General features: G+C 54.6%; 1 protein-coding gene across 1 annotated transcript in view; it reads right to left on the reverse strand.

The window, feature by feature from the left end:
• PTPRN2 (protein tyrosine phosphatase receptor type N2) overlaps positions 1 to 14,389 on the reverse strand; it is a 730,665-nt gene that overhangs the window by 59,677 nt on the left and 656,599 nt on the right. The window contains 1 exon segment of the mRNA XM_047695171.1: positions 236 to 383. Coding sequence (XP_047551127.1) covers positions 236 to 383 — 148 coding nt within the window.

Below are 14,389 nucleotides of genomic sequence, written 5' to 3' on the forward strand. Positions count from 1 at the left end.
GAGTCTCAAACCGCACAGCAGCAGCGCAGACGGCAAGTGTTCACTGGGGCCCACACGCCCTCAAACCAGGGCTGTGCCCTTGGACCACAACAGAATCCACCGACTCCGTCTCCCGGCTGGGGATGGCTCCCCAGCCACGAGAGCCCCCAGAAACCCAAGCAAGCAGGGGACGGCGCAGCGGGCCCGCCCGGCCCGAGTTCCCCTCCCCCGGCCCGGAGCAGGGCCCGGTACGTACAGGTCAGCACCGCCGGAGAGCGGTTCTTGGGCACGTTCTCCTCCCTCTGGGCCACGAGCGAGCTGTTGGGCTCAGCCTGGTAGACACAGAGCGCCTCCCACTCCTTCTCCAGCCGGTTCTTGTTCTTCAGGTGGTCCTCCATGTAGGCCTGGAACGGAAAACAGAGACTCAGCAACAGCCGCGGACGGTGGGTCCTTGGCGTGACGCAGGCCACAGGGCGCAGCCCACGCCTCCCTGCGCGCACGTGTGAGGAAGCGGTTCCCCACGGGCCCGGGAAACGCACACGCCCGCGGGACGCACAGGGCAGGGCGGGCTCTTTACGTGTTTCGCTGGTTGGTTCCCGGGTGTTCGTGGCGTGTGTGTTCCAGGGGCAGAGCCCGGAGTCAGGAACACCCGGGCATGGCGTGGCCCTGTTGGCTATTACCAACCGACGGGCAAAGAGAAGGACGCGCCACAGACCAGATCTGATCAGCCGACCCGAAGCCGGTGTGGACAACGTGTCCACACAGACGCCGTTTTCCTTGTAACTGACCTACTTTTCTGAATCAAGTGGGTGTGAGGCACTGAAGATACGGGCTGCTCTGACGTGTGCCGGCGTTAACCAGCGTGGGGTGGCCACAGAAGACAGAACGAAACCGAAACCCAGAACAACGGAACGGACGTCCTGACCCTCGGCTGCTCAGATCTTAATCTTTCCGGGCACTTGTCTGTCAGCGGCGATGGCCGGAAGTGGATGAGGAAATGCTTCCAGAACATTCCCTCCCACAAAGACAGTCCTGTCCGTGCATTCTCACCAATTTGTGTAGCTGAGAAACCACCGTGGCTTTAAGGAAAAGCATTGCAAAGGACCAAACCCCAGCGGCTTTATTGTGCCCAACAGAAATACTGGTCCCACTCTGGGACGCCGTGTTTGTGGGTCTTTGGTGTCACGTGTGGACACAGGTGTTCAGCTATGTCCACACACAAAATGAGACACACGCACATGAGTCCGGGTCCCTGGTGGTTAGGCACCCCCACGCCCGTGAGGGTTGGCCCCGAACCCCTGCCAGCCCCTGCGTCCTCTCACTGTGGGGAAGCACGTGTGTCCGGCCCCCATGCAGGGCAGGACAGGACTGCCCGTGCCTCCCCCCTGGCTGACTGGGCTCAGGGGCACTACCTGTTGGACTAGAGCTGACTCAGATTGGTTTGTGTTATTCATTCAACAAACAACAGCTTATCCACGTCGGTCCACAAACCACGGAAAGCGCCTTAGGAGAGAAGGCACTGCCCTCAGGGCTGCCTGGCCCAGCGGGGGGGCCAGCGATGGCTGTGACCAGCATCTGGGTTGTTACTGTCACTCGGGGAACGGACAGACGGCGTTTTGTGCAGATGACACCGAACCACATGAGCCACGCGGTGACATCCCCACGACCCTCCGAGGCACGGCCTCCCCAGGACCGGAGCCTAGGGTGCCGCACCTGCCCACCCCTCCCCGCCAGGGCCCTGCACCGTGACCTCCGCCCAGACAGCCTATCCGGGTTCTTGGCAAGGGCAGGCGGTGGATTTAAATGCAGTCGAGTGGCCCAGTCCGGAAGACATCAACTGCAAACTGCCCGGTTTTCCTTTTGAGACATCCTCCTGGAATACTGAAGACGGAGTGACCCTGATAAGGACAGTTTTGCATGAGATGCCATTTAAATTCTGTGAAACGTTTACCAGCTACAATATGGTGTGCGGGAGCTGGGGGAGGGACAGTTCCGGCTGAAGTGGGACTGGGGTCACTGCCCTCAAGACGCCGTCTGCGAAAGGGGCGTTGGACGCCCCCGGGATTCCTGCAAACACGGGTGTGCACAGGTTCACCTCGACGAAGCGAAACCATGCCATGAGCTCGCTGGGATTTCTCAATTTACAGCAAGAAACAGCAGCCGGGACTGGAGGGAGGAGGGAGGGGCAGGAAAGAGCAGATGTGGCTGTTTTCCTCACTGAGAACAAGTCGCGCGAAGATACACCTGATTAGATCAAACTGACGGAACTTTTTCATTCTCCTGGCGCGTGCAGCTCCGGTGGCCGGTGTCTGTCATGCTCTGGTCTCCATTTGATCTGTTGTGTTAACGTTTTCATGAGACATCATTTATGATACAAAACTGATGTAATTTCCCCATTCATGGTTTTGGAGAATTTCCTCCTTCATGTTTGTAGATAAGATTCTTGCTTTGCTTTTCTTTCTTTTTTGAAGATTTTATTTATTTGTCAGAGAGAGGGAAGACAGAGAGAACGTAAGCAGGGGAGGGGCAGGCAGAGAGGGGGAAGCAGGCCCCCGCCGAGCAGAGAGCCTCATGCGGGGCTCGATCCCAGGACCCTGAGACCATGACCCGAGCCGAAGGCGGCGGCTGAACCGACCAAGCCAGGTGTCCCAAGATTCTTGCTTTTCATCTGTGACACGAAAGTATATTTTCATGTTGTTTGTGGGGAGGCGAGGCCTTTGTCATAAGACAACGTGTTTTAAACAAAACCGAAACCAAACTGGCCGAATAACTTAATTCTGGGAGGTCCTGTCTCTCAAGGGTGTGGGATGTGCGGATCAGAACAGGTACAGTCCCCTCCTGAGACGCAGTGTCCTCCGGAACAACGGGGCAGGTCAGCACGTGGAGAAGCTCCGCTCGGGCTCTTCCCCCAGAGAGAGCACAGAGCTGCGGGCCCGAAACTGACTTCCCGATACTTCTGTTGTGCGTGCGCGCGTGCGTGCGTGCGGCAGTGAGCGTGACAGCGGCTGTGGGGGCAATGGCGGGAGGTGCAGGTTTTAAACCGCACACGTATGACACAGTAGCGTGCATAGAAAAGAACAAACAATGAAGGCAAGTGGAACGAAAACAAAAGCCACTCATGACTCCGCCACGCGGAGCTGACCGCAAGCTCTCCCTAGCACGCGCACGGCTGCCTTTCTCTCCCTTCTTCAGTGCCGCTCACTGCTTCCGCTTTGGACAACATCCACGTTGCAGGACTTTCTTGTCCAAGATGGAAAGAAGCTGAGATGAAACGTTCATCTTATTTTCGGAGAAGCCAAGGCCTAGACTCCTTAAACCCTTACCCAAAGCCCCTGGCAGCCACCAGCTGCCACCTGGGACACGGCTGTTCTGTCTTGGCTCCCTCCTGCAACCTCCTCCCCACACCCCTCCCTTCACACCCACTTCCTAGTCCACTCACAGAGCGACAGGCCGCCACTCCTGGTCCCAGATCCACCCGTTTCAAAAACCACCAATGTAGCCTAGGCCAGCACTAGCCTTTGTGCAAACTTCGTTTGACCAGTCTGCTCCCTTCTGTCTCACCAAGACGACTTCCCCGTGTTTTGACCGCCCCACCCCACAGCACCATCATTCTTTACACTTTGTTCGTGCGACTCTTCTGTAACGGATCTATCCCGACTTTGAGGTTGGTGCAAACACTATCATGTCCTTTGTGAGTCTGGGGTGCGCTCCAGCTAGCCTGTCTGGTTCTCATTTCCGACAAACCCACACTCTTTGTCGGACACTTACTATTTTAAAAGCTACGTCTTTGTGACAATCACCACACTCTGTGTTGTGCTCTGGCTTGGGGGCGTCAGGACACTCTGGCCCTCATGAGATCAAGATTGCTGAGAATGGGGCCAATGTCTCATTCACTTGGCACATGCTTTGGGCACACGGTCAATATTTGTTAGATGACTGCTCACAACCTGGAAGTTTCTAGAAGTAATTCGTACTATAGATAAACGTTTATGTCAACGACGGCATCCAAACAAACTGCCTTAGGATCTTCTGAAGTTGGAAGAAATGCCCTGACAAGTAACGCACGGACTTTGGAATGTTCCATTATCTATTTCCTCACCTCCTTCCTCCTTTGCGGGTTATGCAGCCCCTCCAACATCCATGCCGACGGGTGCTGCCACCTCCTAATGGTCCCACGGCCACCCGGATGTAATGGCAGCCCTAGGAACTTGGAGGCACCACAGCAGTTCAGAGAGCTCTTTCCCCAACCCTCCTCCTTGGCCCTCTGAGTCCAGCTGTTGTCTCCCCCAGTTCTCTGTCATTGTGTGAATCCATGCCCTTGGCCAGTGCCTCCCATTCAGGACGTGATATGTGCTGCCATGGATGCCATGAGGGATGTTTCTAGAACCTGTCGTCCCCAGAGCTGTGAGCATCTGCTGGTTAGGTACCCGCCTCAGCCATATCACTTTACACAGTCCCTGTTACGGGCTCTTGAGTACCTCTGAATTGAAACTTCAAGAGACAGGCCCTGGGGTACACGAAGTACTAGTTAATAGTACCAGAAGGAAAGCAGCCTGAGCTGGTGGGACCCCACTATGACGTGCACTCTGGAAATGTAGAAGAAGTGAGGAGTCGGGCTTAGCAGTAGTTGGTTCCATCTGAAGGGCGTAGGCAAGTCAATCTTGAAAGCTACTGCTGGTCCTTAAAGAGTGTTGGGAAGCAGGACCCCAAGCTTTGAGAGGGGCTCACTGTGCCCTTAATACTTGGGGGTGACAGAGGTTTTGGATAAGTGCTGAGCGGGGAGCTGTCTAAATCTTCTTGAATTCTGATAGGTTTCCTGGGACTAGACTTAATGGGTTTGCAGAAAAGATAATCCCCAGATAAAGTGTTTGTGGGGAAAGGCCTGCGGGTTCCAGATCGTGGGTTTTCTGAGTCAGTAACCGGGACACACCGGCTAACGCTGGTCTCGGGCTCTGTGGCATCCGTAATTAGGGCAGGTGGAAGATGAGCCAGCACTTCTGAGTCCTCTGCCCAGCGAGAATGACACCAGCTTTTGTGAGCCACACTTTATGAAATATTAACCCAACCAGAGGTTCTCCCATTTAATTTTCCTCATACGAGTCCAGATCCCCATCTTGTGTCTCCTTTTCTGGCTCAGACTATTAGAACACTGGTAGGAAGACTAAAGACCCTTTCTGGGTCACAGGGACTATGGGCCACCAGATGACACAGTGTCCGTGTGTCAAACAAACTGACAGACCTCCACGTTGAATGGGATCATTTTACACAGAATCCCAAACCTTTGGGATGAAAATGTTATTGCTTAGAGACATGTCCACCATTTGTCAAGACAGCTCAAACGTTTTCTGCAATGAGCTTTCTGATGGAATTGTCAACACCGAGACCTTAAGAGTGATTTCTAGAAACATGGAGCATTTGGGGTGCTCTGGCACATGATGTGGTTTTACTAATAATCGCCAGAGCACTGTGTGTCTTTGGGAGCTGATCATAGCTTCCGTCCACAAGGCCTTCGGGAAAGCCCCGGGAGCTCCCGCTCAGCTGGGACACAGTGGAGCAGAGTAGGCACCGGCCGGGGCTTTGGAAGGCTTCTTAACAGTGTAGGACACGCAAGGGCTGGTCCCCACATAGACTTTCTGGTTATCCTCTCCTCTCACTGGCCCTTAATTCACCGCTACGTAAATGGGGATCAGAACACGGATTTCTCAAGGCGGTTCTGAGGGCTGACCGGTCACTCTGTGAAGTCGCTTCGGGAATATGAAGTGTGCCCCGCGGAGATGACGGTGATCGCGGCAGGTCTCCACTTTTCTTTGGAAACAGAGGGACTCTCTTGAGTTGTCATCTGCATTCTGTGACTTTACGGCACGTCCTGGGGACACTGTCCCTGAGCTAATGACATACGACACACGAGTCTCCAGGAACAACAGGCACTGGTGCAGCCTGAACACAGAATGCAGCCCATTTACACTCCCTTCCTGGTGAGAAGACCTCGTCTTTGCTGTGAAGCCGGCGAGCAGTAGATGGACGTCTGTAAAGGCAGGAGTAAGCTGCTTCTGCTGCCGTTTGGGCAAAGGGAGGACCCTTTTCCTCTTTAAAATTAACATTGCCACCTATCTTCGTTAATACACGAAAGGCACATGTTGATGTTAAATGCTTGATTTCCCGCAGTGAGAGGTTTGGATTCCAAGCAAAAAGGACGAAAAGATGAACGGAGAAGTTCACGGGGGTCGTCGTCCTGACTTCGGCGGCGAGGGGAGAGGCTCCGCCACCCGCACGGAACCACTCCAGACCCACGGCCGCGTTGCTCTGTAACACCCTAAGCGGGCACGTGAAGATCCTTGAGATACAAATGAAATCGGACGCAGTACATTCAAGTCCCCGGAAGTACAGATCTGGTAAAACGATCAGAGCGTAGCCTTGTTACTTCTCAGCTTAGGAAAGACTCGCTGGAAACAGGAAACGTGCACCCAGATCGTGTTCAGATCGCTGCCCGACTCTACCACAACGAAGCCGCGCACGGGGCCCTGCTCCGAGGCCGTCGCCTGCCGGCCCAGCGGGGCCCTGCCTCGCACCCAAGCCCCGCCCCTCCTCCTGCTTGCCGCGGGACTGCTGGTCTCCCTGGTGGCTCAAACACGCGTTCCTCTGGCGGACAGACACACGTTACCCTTAAGAATAGCAAAAAAGCCACAGACCCAGGAAAGTCAACTCAAACCATGTTCCTGTGTTGTCAAAACGGACTTTACCTGGGAAAAGCAAACACAGTCTGGCCTTCAGCCTCTGGGTCGTGTGTACAAAAAGCCCAAAGAGGTATGTGTGAGGAACAGAGAGACTTGGGGATCTAACCCTTTTGATTACATTTTAAAAACCACCGCCGTGGAGATTCGTTCTGGGAAGGGAACGTTTCCACATGTCTTTGCAGTGAGCCTGGTTCATCCTGGTGAGGTCGACCGGCAGGAACTCATGTGAGCGGCAGAAATGACCTCACCGGCAAGTGTGACCCCTCGTCATTTCCCCCAAACCCTCCCTCCGGGAGCTCTGGAGGCCCAGCGGAATCCCTGCGGGGGTGTCAGGGCTGTGTCCGCGTGACTTAGAAACGCAGGCTCACGCGTTAGGTCGTCGCCAAGCCGACGGCAGTGACCCAAGTGTGAAAGGGTTAAAACGGGGGAGAAGAGTCTGAAGGCTACCAAGCGGAGAGCCTTTAAGAGAGGCCGCGGCTCGCAGGCAGGCGAGGCACGAGTGGCTGAACACGGCGGCACGACCAAGTACAGAGGAACAGGCTGGGTTTGAGCCTGTGAACACCGAGTTCTCTGCTTTATTTAAAATCCCTTTTGTAACTGAAAAATAAAACACATGCAAGAACTAGGAAAATAAACAAAACCTCTAAAGAAAACATCATGTTTCCCAAAGAACGTCTGGGAAGCCCCCTGGGCAGGAGTCTCCAAGGCAGGCGTGGAGACAGCGTCCGCGTCCCCCGCGCTTCCCGAGGCTCGGGGAGAATGCAGGGGCCTCTCGGCAAAGCGACCACAGAGGGGGACTTGGAAAGTCATTACATCTTGATTTTGAGGAACTGAACTAATTGGGAGCGTTATTATAATTTTGGGTCTTGGTATCCTGTGTCTAGAACCAGGTCCAGAATGGCTAGAGATCATATTGACAAGAGAGGCCCTGAACAGCGGCGGACGAGCCTGTGGGGCATTTCCTGGAATCCGTCAATAATTACCCCGGCCGCGGGGTGATCTTCAGGGGTGCCGCATGCAGATGGGCGACGCGCAGCAGGCCACCGTGCCGGACTGAACACACACGCTCATCGAGTGCGTGCGCGACTTCCATTAACCTTTACCCCACAGACTTGCAGAGGAAGAAAACCACAGCTGGATGAAAACTCACAATTAAAACCTCGATGGGAATGGGTAATAACGAACGCTTTCTGTCCCAAAAAAGGTTCTACTTAATAAAGTTCAAGAAAGCGGTAGATCTGTCCTTACCGCCTACTCTTACTAAACAGGAGGAAGGGGGAAGGTCTGTCCTCCAACATGACGGGGGCTCCGTGTGCACGTGGGGGCAGCGGGAGCGACTCGGGCTCTGCAGGGAGACAGGGCGGGGCGCCCGCGTGCTGGTGGCAGTCACGCTGCCCCGTGTTTCAAGCCGTCACTCCTCGAGGAGCTGGATGAGCTTAAATAAACAATTTTATGAGTCTTATTATCTTATACAGCATTTCAGAAATTAAGGTTCTACGAACAGAGGTTAAAATACAAAGATGAAAGTCAGGAGTGATGGAAAATAATTAAGAGAATTATACCGTACTTTCCATCCTCGTACAGGTGTTAATGTTTAAATTTCAGGCAAAGAGCTTCCTTCACGGTACGAGTGAAAGAGGAACTTCTCCTGTAATTGGGGGAGCGAGCCCCGAGCGGCATTCCTGGTGCAGACTCCTGCCCGCGGCTGGGGGCTCAGTGACTTATTTATTCATTATTCACGTTGTTGTGAGCACGTCGGATGAGACGGGCGCGCGTGTGTGTTCCGGGACCCAGCAGAGACTCAGTCCGTGTGCGGCTGGTTTCTCCAGACGGGGGACAGGCCGCAGACGGATAAACGGACACGGTTACAACGGTGACTTCATAGAGCCGTAAGAACGTGCGACGGAGATTAGGCGAGGGGTGGGTGCGGGAGGCAGGGGCTCGGACCCAGGAGGGGAGGCCCCTCTGATGAGCAGATCTCCGAGGGTCTCCTGCCGGGTGGGAAGGGCTCATCCTCTCCGAAATGAGGGGTATCACAGGGAGATAGAGCCAGAGAGAGAGCCCGGGGTGGGGACGGGCCTGGCGTAGTCCAGCCACAGAGAGAAGGCCAGCGCAGCAGGAGGGAAGGGAGCTAGGCAGGGCGGTGTGCCCTGTGCCCCGACCCTGGGGGAGCCCGCCGGCCGCGGGGGGTGGGGGAGCCTGACGTCTGCAGTGAGAGCGGCGGGAACCCGCTGGGGTGTTTTAAGCAAAGAAGGCACATAATGGGAAAGATGCTTTTAAAAGGTCACTCTCACCCCAGGCGGAGACCAAGCGCACAAGAGGGGCCGTCCGCACACGAGGCGCGGGGGCTGACATTTGGGGACAACAGCGGTGGCGGAGGGCACGGAGGAAGGGATGGAGGCGTCCTATATTCCGGGAGCCGAGCTGCCGGGACTCACTCACGGGCAAACAGGGGACCTGAGTCCGACAGAGACCGCGTGTCTGCTTCCCCGGCTGCTCCGTCTGCCACTCCTCGGCTTCGGGGACCTGCACCTCGTACGACGTCCTGCAGCCGGGCCATGCCTTCGCCGGTCGCCCAGCTGCGGCAGGGCAAGGTCCCCCTGAGCTGGTCGGAGAAATAGGGTCACAGCCTTCATCTACTCCAAGTCAAATGTCGGGGTAAAATCTGACACATTCCATCCACATTCCTGGCATTTCCAGCCCCTTCACACTTTCGCAGCGTGGACGAAATGCGCGGATGGCCGTTGCCCCACACGGTTGTCAACGTCGCCACGCGTGTCAGAAGAGCTACAGAGAATCAACAGCGGACCGCTCGGCTCCCGGTTCAAACACACAGTCCCACAGCCACACGGCCCCGAGCAGCCTGATGCACACGGGCGTGCGTATGGCGGTTCCCCAGGCGGACACAGGTGTGCGAGCACGGCTGGGCTAGGGGCCAGGGAGGGCTGGGGCTGCGCGCTGGGCAGGGGAGAGGCGGTGCTGGCTCCTGCCGACCTGCGGCCCCCGCCGGGACGCCCCCCGCCGCCGTCCCCAGGGCTGCTTCCACGTGACACAAAACAATTCCACGAGAGGTCCGTGGATTGGAGCAGAATGATGGATCTGTGCATTAAAGTGTTTTTTTTTTTAATCTTTTAAAGACTGAAACCAAGAAGACATCAGGTTTAGGGAGAAAATGAGACTTCTGAGGGAATGGAAAGAGAACCCCTCTGCACCCCGGAACACCCCTGCCCGTGCTCTTTGGGTGCCACGTGGGGGGCAGCCCAGAGTTTCCGAGGAACCCCCACAGAGCCCCATGTCCCATGAGTCTGCCGCCCGTGTGTGGCTCTAGCGTGGCCTGAAGCCCAGAACACATGTGGGGTTTGCCAAGGGCCCTAAAAGGGAACCTGCCCTCCCACGCCAAGCTTCATGGGCTTCTAGAAACCCAAACACGGCCTTCCCCCTGTTGGTGGCAACACCGGGCACTCACCCGATGGTGCTATAAATTTAGTATTTTAGTCCACGTCCTCAACTCAGTGGGGAAAAGCAGGACAAAAAAATAAATGTGAGCTACATTTTAGGTGCTCCCAACAGGCCAATTATTTTACCCCTTTCAGTCTCTCCACTGCCAGCAGGGAGGCTGGCACAGCCTCGGCCGTCAGCAAATATTTGCTGTAGGACTCCCCTCCCGAGACCACGGGAGGGCTCCGTGTCGCCAACCCGGAGCCCCGGTGGTCGGAAGCAGGGCCCGCGTGGGGGACACCTGCATCCACGGCAGGAGCCTCGGCAGTGCCACCGATGAATCTTCCTGGACAGATGGATCCCAGTGCTCCGTTTAACGGTTTTCTTTGAACAATATTTACCATTTATGGTCTCAACTCACAGGAGCATTCAGAAGTGGGGAAAGGCAGATTTCCATCGCTTTTAACATATTCTCATTCGTCTTCAGTTTTTCAGCTCTGGCTCCTTCCCCTGGCTGGCTGACGGACCCTCCCACCTTCGCTGGGATATTTGGGAATATTGCATGATCCGTTCCTGGAATGCATGAGCCGCTCTGGGCCCTACAGAATATTCATTCACTTTTTAAAATATTTGCACCCCGCCGTCAACGGGGACAAATGCGCACAGAGTTGCAGAAAGTGGCTGTTTTAACGGCACACGCTTTCGCCAAACCTCTCTTTGCACTAAAACATTTTCTTCGACGTTATTTTCATAAGAAAGATTAACAATTTCAACATTAGCAGCTAATCCCCTTTCATTTAAAACTCTGCTGATAAAATTCTTTGCTTGTCATTCAAATAGTAAGTAATAATTATAGATTTGAGGCTTCCATCTCGGGCTGCATTAACGGTACATTGCACGCAAGTTTGAAGCGTAAGTCCGCTTTGATACATCTCAAAATGCAATTTCCACAGCCTCCCTGGGCTATGCACAATTAATTATACAGTTAATAAGGGAACTATGTTAATGAAAGGAACATTATTCATCCAGACCACCTGCCTTTACCAAATATCTTTTGTGTGCTTCTCCTCTTTTTGTGATGTTGGTGTGCAGACAATAACGACAACCAGCACCCATCCCCGCAGCCCCTCCACGGATGACGTTGTGGTTTTAAACACCCATCTGCCGTTGGCAGCTCCCTCAGTCCTCACAAGTCTAAAGAAAAACTAGTTCGGCTTTATGATATTTCTGCTGATTTCTGCTGTTTAAGAGTTTAAAACGTCTGCCCACGGCATGTCGAACTCTTGAGACAACTCCTTCCTAAGCAAGAGCGCTCCTGCGACGGCGTCCGGCTTCTACCGACAACCGGCTGGGAGTCAGAAGGGACTTCGCAGAGACGACGGGACCCGACGGTCCCCCGTTCTCTCCTCCCCCATGCCAAGTCTCTGTGTTTCGCACTAAGTAAATCATTCCATCTGTAAGATCCAAGTTTGACTACGGTTTTGCGCAGACACTGATGTTAACTTTTACAAACGAGGTTCACGTTTCCAGGACTCTGATGTAGAACAGAAAATCAGAACACTTTAACTGGAGAAGAAAGCCGCCTGACAACGCCACATTTCTACTTATTTCTAAGATTACTTCAGCAATGTGAAGGAATGTGTTTGCAAAGAGTTTCACAAGTCCCTGTTGATATAAATTAATATGCTCTTTATTAAATGAGAACATGAGAATTTGATTTCAGCTATAACCATGTCCCTTCCACATACAAAAAATACCTAAAGACGCAAGTTATTTAGAGACTCCATTCGTGTACAAAATCCAGCAGGAAACCAACGCTGGGTTCCAAAGAGTTGACAGGAAACACAAGACGGGGACACAAGAGGAAACATGTCATGAAAACGCAGTCCTAGGACAACCAAACCCTGAAAAGTCCTTCCGTTAACAAATTCTCGTAGAAAAATAGGGTCTCCAAAACCAGGAGCACCCACTGCCACCTCTGGACCTGGGGGTACCTGATGGCCACTGCTACATCTACATGGCAGTGCGGGCACCTGGTGGCCACTGCTACACCTACCCGATGGCTGCCTCTCAGCGAGAGGAGGTGAGATGGAGGAATCGGATCACCCATCCACTCTGTCTACACTGGCGTCCGTGACTCAGGCGGCACTGGTTCCTAGAGCTCTTCAGAAGCAGGTTTTGTGTCTCCATGCGGTGGACCAGCAGATTCACACATTGAATGGCTGTCCACCTACTGTCCCCAAGTGGAGGGTCAGCTACAAAATTCACACGGCCTCAGTGGTGTGACACGAGCACAGCAACAGCAGTCTGAGGACAGAGCCCTGGAGCGAGGGGGAGGACCAGGTGGCAGGTCCTCCCTGGGCAGCACTGGGCACCCCACACTGATGACGACGTCCTCGCTGTGACCTCGTGAGGGAGCGCTCAGGGAGAACAGAAAGTCGCAGTGAGGCAGTGAGGTGACGTCAGCCCGCCACACAGACACGGAAATTCCCTTCCAGGCGTGGATGCGCACTGCTGGCTCCTGCTGCAGCGCACTGTCGAGACACGCGTGCAAGAATTCTGAGAGCGCTCCTTGGGTCCAAAGCGTTTTTTGGAGCTTTGCTGTCCTAGAACCAACAAGCTACGTGCTGCGGGCAATAAAGGGAAGGGGGACCAGCCCACGGCACAGATGCCAGCAGCTCACAGAAGACCCCGCGTTTGTTTTCCCCTGGAAGAGGCCCGAGTGTCCCTGACTTTCCCACAGCGTCCTGGCAGCAGCGGGACAGCTGACACGCAGTGTGGACCGCGGAACAGCAGCCATCAGTCGGCCGCCACAGCTGGGAGCCGACGGGCTTCAGTCTTCCATCGATGCCTTTGAAACAAGGAGCTCAAAGTAGAAAAGGGAAGTGAGTTGATCTATCAGAAATTATCTTCACTTCTAGGGTGAGAAGTTAGAGACAAGACTATCAAATATATTTTTAATCTTTTTCCAGCTCAGCTGCCAGTCCGACAGTGGACGGCCCGCATCCCACGCCCACGAGTTCTTGGGTTTGATGGGTGAAGTGAGAGTGCGCTGTCAGACCTCACACCACCCGCTCTCCTGGCTCCTCAAGTGCAGCCATGGAGCCCGGAGCCACCCCTGCCCACAGCTGTCTTTATCGTCACCGCAACAAGGTACCATCTGGAACACCTCCAGGGCCGCCAGCCATCAGCACCAAGGGTTCAAGGCTCTGGGCAGTGCACGCCCGCGGACAGCTTAGTTTGGACGCATGGGTGTGGGAACACTTCCTGAAGCACGCAACCCCTTTGCCTGCAGACGGTGGGGGAAGCGTGGGGACCAGTCCGAATGAGGCCACTGCCAGGCTTTCTTTGACAAGAGCTTGCCGCCATCATGTCTTCCTCATAATGCAGAACATGAAGTTGGCTCTCAGACGCGACTGTCAAGGCGGTGTGAAATCAAACGGGCTGCACCCTTTCCCTGAGTCCCTACGCGTTTAGCTTGCTTTAAGCCTCGTGTTCCCAGAGGCATGAGGAAGGAGGTGTCCTGAGGAGCCTTCCCTGTGAGCACACAGAAGTGCTGCATAAATGGCACAGTCAGCTCCCCATAAGATGAAGGGAAGTCCTCGGAGATCCAGAATGAGATGGAGAATGGACTGGTTAGCTTGTGACCCAAAGGCACTCAAGCCCTTGCGAGAGGGCGGGGCGTGTAGTTCCCAGCCCCTCAGACCCAGGGTGTCTTGCTCTTGCTGTCCACGAGGGGTCTTGGGGAAACCCTGCCAGATGGAAGGTGAGGAGGTGGATGTGGGAGCCCCCCTGCCCCAGGACCCTGGGAGGAACTCATTCCCAGGGAAAGGGCTTGCTCACGCCACAAGAAAGCATGTCTCTTTCCACATGGATCCAGAATGGGAAGGCTTTGGACCACAGGCCTCAACGAGACGGAGGCTCACATTGACAAAATCTCCAGGGGAGGAACTGATACAAAGGTGGTCCTGATTTTTTTTTTTTTTTTAAGATTTTATTTACTTATCTGACAGACAGAGATCACAGGTAAGCAGAGAGGCAGGCAGAGAGAGAGGAGGAAGCAGGCTCCCTGCTGAGCAGAGAGCCCGATGCGGGGCTCGATCCCAGGACTCTGAGATCATGACCTGAGCCGAAGGCAGAGGCTTTAACCCAATGAGCCACCCAGGTGCCCTAAGATGGTCCTGGTTTAATGGGAGCCTAGACTGGGTGGCAAAGTGACCCGGGACCTCTCTCAAGTT

This window comes from Lutra lutra, chromosome 11 (genome assembly GCF_902655055.1).
Source record: "Lutra lutra chromosome 11, mLutLut1.2, whole genome shotgun sequence".
Lineage (NCBI taxonomy): Eukaryota > Metazoa > Chordata > Mammalia > Carnivora > Mustelidae > Lutra > Lutra lutra.